Here is a 5,910-nt window from a genome sequence, read left to right as displayed (position 1 = left end):
GGATATATAACTAGTTATAGGACAAAGGTTTCACCTTTCCACCACTTTAAAATCCCTGGTTCAGGATTCTCCAGTTCCATTAATCATATCCCATATGAAGAACAAAGAAGCGCATTGTACTTCTTTCCCTGATTTGCTAGTTTCTTCGAAAAATAAAATGTTATAAAACTATTCCATAAATCAAGTATAGCCAATAAAAATAATTTTAAATTAATGAATGAATTAATAAAACTTCTCCATATTTATACATTTAACAAATTGTCTTTATTTATTTTTCAAATTGTCTTTGTTCAGAAGAATAATACATCCGAAGTTTACCTAGTCACTTTAACATGGCCTGGCACCTGGTTTGATCTCTGGAGACTAATTTTTAAGTGAACTTCTTTTTTTAAAGCCTATGAGATCTTGTTATATTTTTTCAAGGTATCTAAAAATGGTGTAACTCAAGAATGGAATCCCAGGGGTATCATATATTCTAAATTAATATACACAAAATAATTGAAACGTCCTAGATCATTGTCCAGTAGCAAGGATCCTATGCAATTATACTGGGCAGATCTCAGGCAAGTTGGTCATCACTGGATAAGGTATAGTTTATAACGTGATGAGCACACTAGCCAATGCAGCCTAGCTTGGGAAAGAACACATGACTTGTAGTCAAAGGATGGACTTGAACTGTGTGTGGGCTTCCTGTAGCTTATTTGTCAATTAAATAAGGACAGCATTACAAAATTTGGAGTCTTCTAAAATACTGAATACACAAAAGAGTAATAATAAATCATAAGCATTTGCACATCATCTCTCTTGCTAAAGAACCTTAATTCTAGTCCCAACTATGATATAATTGAGAGGCCAATTTATAAATGAGGATTAACATAGACAACAGATAACTTCGATATACGTAGATAGATAGATATAGATATACAGGTATGCGTATTTAATTTCAGATAAGTGTAACAATAATTGAACAGTTTGCAATTACACAGAAAATGGTTTTGAGTTTGTAATTTGCATATCATTTGAATATATATTAATGAATGTATATATGTGTGTGTGTGTGTGTGTGTGTGTGTGTGTGTGTTCAGTTGCTCAGTTATGTCTGACTCTTTGCAACCCAATGAACAGTAGTCCACCAGGTTGCTCCGTCCATGGAATTGTCCCAGCAAGAGTACAGGAGTGTGTTGTCATTTCCTACTCCAGCGGATCTTCCTGACCAAATAATCGAATCTGTATCTCCCACATCTCCTGAGTCGGCAGGCAGATTCTTCATCACTAGCACACCTGTGAAGACCATATGTGTGAGAGTGTGTGTGTATGCCATTTGAATGTTTAATGCAACATAACCAGAGAAAGGAAATATAGTACACATTTTGGTGAATCATAGAGATACAGGGTTGACTTAATCTACAGTTCTCAAAAGTTTCTTTTTTTGTCTTTGCTTTAAACACATTTATCCACTATTTGAACATTTCAGTGGTTCCTGCAGCAAATTTTGAGTCTCTAGTCTATATACTCAAAGCCTGTCATTAATGTCTTTGAATTCACACTGTCCTGTCTTGGCAAGATGGAGTTTTTACCAGGACACAGCTCTTCAATTAAAGACCATAGACTCCTTGGTGTCTGAAAGCCCAAATCTGAATGCTAGGTCTGACCTTTGAGGAGTCAAAACATCTCAGACACTTATGTATGCCTCCATCTCTTCAACACTGTGAGGGTGAAACGGATAGCGAAACCTAAATCTATTGTCATGAGACCAAGACTACAGATGAATTCCTTTTCTAAATGTCATTCTACCGAAAATAACGTGAAACTATGAATTTATTTGACTTAAACGTAAGTAGCATGAATATATAAGATGAATATGGCAATTTAATATTGCTAAGCTCAGTACTAAATTAGGCTTTATGTTTAAATGTTTTGTTTATCATATGAAGTGGAATTCTGAAAACTATGTTTTCACTTTTCTTTGAAGTTTCACATTTTTCTGAAAATTATGCTATAATTTTCATTACATAGCATTCTTCTGTCTACTGTAATAGAAGACATTGTCACAATCATAAAAAAATCCAATATCATCTTTTCACTAAACAAATTGGTTTGGATACACTTTCATACTTTATACGTGACTATATTTCACCTTTTCCTTCATTACATTGGCTAGCACATTAAGCATAATATTTAGTAAAAGTCATGATTGTCTTAATTCTAGTTGAAATGCCTTGTGTTTCATCTTAATATATTACTCTTAATATATTCATGGCCATCTCTTTAACTCTTGAAATATTTATCCTGCTATACTACCTATGATGCTGGAATTTTGTGTACATGATATCCTATGTTTTAATTCAAAATATTCTGTCTTCCTTAACAAATATCCTGACTACTGAGTGTGTTGGAATTCTTGCCTGCAGCAAATCCCTTCAAATCCAAAGCAGGCAGCACTGAAATCTGAGAATGGCCCGTTGACCACGGAGGATTTATCTTTCCAATATGGTCACCATAAAATAAGCATGAGCGAAGTCCTTAATCCACAACGTGAAAGATTATCTGCAATGGATGTTCTGCAGCTAACATTATGATATGCTTCTATATGCAATTCATGGCCAAACACAATAATTCACAAGTAACTGAATTCATCCTCTTGGGACTCACAGACAGTCCTGAGCTTCAAGCCCTTCTTTTTGGGATCTTTTTAGTGATCTACTTAATTAGTGCCATGGGTAATCTTGGATTAATCATGCTAATTCGTGTCAGTCCTCAGCTTCATACAGCTATGTATTATTTCCTTAGCCACCTAGCTTTTGTTGACTTTTGCTATACCTCCTCGGTTACTCCTAACACTCTGGTGAACTTCCTCCAGGAAACTAAAAGGATATCCTTACCTGCTTGTGCCATTCAGTTGTTTTGCTTTATCATGTTTGTGGTTTGTGAATTTTATATGCTCTCAGTCATGGCTTATGACAGGTATGTGGCCATTTGTAATCCTTTACTCTATACCATTGTCGTGAACAAAAGGGTCTGTATTCAGATGGTACTTAGCACATATCTATATAGCTTTTCTGTGGGACTCCTACAAGCAGTTCTTACATTCCACTTACCTTTCTGTCATTCAAACATAATAAATCACTTCTACTGTGATGATGTCCCCTTGGTTGCCCTGGCCTGTCATGAAACCCATCACAAATATATCAAAAAGTTGCTATTGTTCACACTTGCTGGGTTCAATATCTTTTTCTCTCTTTTTATCGTCCTTGTCTCCTATGTATTCATTCTATTTGCCATTCTAAGGATTAAATCAGCTGAAGGCAGAAAAAAGGCATTTTCTACTTGCGTTTCTCACTTGACTTCCATCACTATATTTTATGGTCCGATCATCTTCATGTATATGCAACCAGAAACAAGCCATTCCTTGCATACTGATAAAATATCTTCTGTATTCTATATAGTGGTAATTCCCATGCTAAATCCTCTCATATACAGCCTGAGGAACAAGGAAGTAAAAAATGCTTTGAAGAGAACTATGGAAAAAGTGTATTCTACTATAATATAAGTGATCCATGCTTTAACTGAAAGCCTTCACATTTAGGATATCCCCCCGAAAAGCAAATAAACAAAAAACAAATAGTTTTTCTGCATGATCATGCCTTTAGTAACATGCTTTCTAACACTGCAATATTTAAAAAGTGAAAGTGATAGTGTTGTCCAACTATTTGCTACTCCATGGACTGTAACCTGCCAGGCTCCTCTGCCCAAGGAATCCTCCAGGCAAGAGGACTGGAGTGAGTTCCATTCCCTTCTCCTGTGGATCTTCCTGACACAGGGATGGAGCCAATCTCCTGCATTTCCAGCAGATTCTTTACCATCTGAGCCACCAAGTGAAAGTTAATATTAATACAGAAGATACATTTAGTTTCTAATTTTATTTTTATTATTTTGTAAATTATAACTTTGATAATGCTGAATATGCATTGGAAAGACTGATGCTAAAGCTGAAGCTCCAATATTTTTGGCCAACTGATGTGAAGGGCTGATTCACTGGAAAAGACCCTGATGCTTGTAAAGATTGAAGGCAGTAAGATAAGAGAATGACAGAGGATGAGATGGTTGGATAGCATCCTCAACTCAATGGACGTGAGTCTGAGCAAACTTCAGGAGATAATGAAGGACATGGAAGCCTGAAGTGCTATGGTCTATGGGGTTGCAAAGGGTTGGACATGGTTAGTGATTGAACTACAACAGCAATATTGAAAGATATGAGGCTGAAATAAGTTCAGTTGCAAATAGTGGGTTAAATTTTCTTTTGTAGATCACTCTTTTTTTCATAGTGGAATTTTGACATGAGTTCTTCAATTCATAAATTATACATGATAAAAATCATATCATCTTTAGATTACTAAAGCAGCTTTCAGTTATTAGTATGGTATAAAATACACTCATACACACACACATACACACACACACATACACTAGTAAGAAGAATCTGAAAAGAACTGTTGATTCTAAAACTCTAATATGGACACTGATACCAACACGGACAGAAAATCTGACTTAAAAAGACTGAAACAGTAACTTGAATTTTAACAAGGGAAGCATGTCCTTCTGCAAAGAGTAAGGTCTATAGAGCCAATAATATAGTTAATTTGTTGATTTTTACTGAAATTATTTGGTCTTTGAAGAACGTCCTTGCTTTGAGTAACATACCCCTATGACCATATGAAAACAATCACACTGAATATATAAACTGCCTTGGAGAATATAATTATTTTAACAAGACTAATGAGCAGAATATATATTTCCATTTATTTTTTCTTTAATTTTATTCATAAATGTCATTGATTTCTGAGAAAATTCTTTGGCTAGATTTATTCCCAGATATTTTATTCTTTTTATTCAATTGTTAATGAGATTGTTTTCTTAATTCTTCTGATGATTCATTATCACTATACAGAAGTATAACAGATTTTTATTTATTAAATTTGTGTCCAACAACATTATTCATTGGTGAGTTCTCTCAGTATTTTGGTGACCTCTTGGAATGTTTTATACAGAATATCATATCATCTGCCACTGTTCCTTTTAAAAAGAAGATATTTCATTGAGGGTTTTTGCATCTATGTCCATCATGGATATTAACCTGTAATTAACTCTTTTGGTAGTGTCTTTATCTGGTTTCGGTATCAAGGCAATACCTGCCTTGTAAAATGAGGTTGCAGGGAAATGCAAATTAAAACCACAATGAGATATTGCCTCACATCTGTCAGAATGACTATTACCAAATATGTAACAAATAACAAATGCTGCCAATAAAATAGAGAGGACGCCCTTGTGCACTGTTGATACAGCAACTACTAAAAAGAGTAGGAGACTCCTCAAAAAATTCATAGTAGATATCATGTGATCAGAACTCCACTTCTGGGTATCTTTTTAAAGGAGACAAGACAGTAATTTGAAAAGATATATGCATCTTTATGTTCACTGCAGAATTATTTACAATAACCGATTTATTAAAGTATCATAAATATCCAGCAAAGAAAATGGAATTTTACTCAGCCATTAAAAAAAAAAGAAAGAAATCCTGTCATTTGTGATAATGTGGGTTAACCTATGGGGTATTATGCTAAGTGAAATGTCAGATAGAAAAAGACAAATACCATACAATTCAACTGGCATGTGAAATCTAAAAAAACACATAATAAAACAGAATAAGTAGTTTCTTGAAGAAAGTGGAGTGGGGAGATGTGTGAACTAGGTGAGAGACCTTAAGAAGTACAAACTTCCAGGTACAAAATAAATGAGTCACTGTCTGAAATGCAGCCAGCCTGGGGAATATAATCAATTACATTGCCATATATGTGTATGGTAACAGACAGTAACTAGACAAATCACGGAACAGACAGTAACTAGACAAAT

General features: G+C 34.6%; 1 protein-coding gene across 1 annotated transcript; it reads left to right on the top strand.

Annotated features, from left to right (window-relative positions):
• Window positions 1-2,599: 2,599 nt before the first annotated feature.
• LOC120875992 (olfactory receptor 5AL1-like) lies at window positions 2,600-3,550 on the top strand. Its single transcript, XM_040257721.1, has one exon. The coding sequence runs from the start codon at window positions 2,600-2,602 to the stop codon at window positions 3,548-3,550; it is 951 nt and encodes a 316-aa protein (XP_040113655.1).
• The last annotated feature ends 2,360 nt before the right edge of the window (window positions 3,551-5,910 follow it).

Source organism: Oryx dammah, unplaced genomic scaffold (genome assembly GCF_014754425.2).
Source record: "Oryx dammah isolate SB20612 unplaced genomic scaffold, SCBI_Odam_1.1 HiC_scaffold_17, whole genome shotgun sequence".
NCBI lineage: Eukaryota > Metazoa > Chordata > Mammalia > Artiodactyla > Bovidae > Oryx > Oryx dammah.
This window is presented reverse-complemented; position numbering and strand designations above follow the sequence as displayed.

What these genes read in the sequence shown, in the direction of transcription:
- LOC120875992 (XM_040257721.1), top strand. Translation starts at nt 2,600, where the DNA reads ATGGCCAAACACAATAATTCACAAGTAACTGAATTCATCCTCTTGGGA.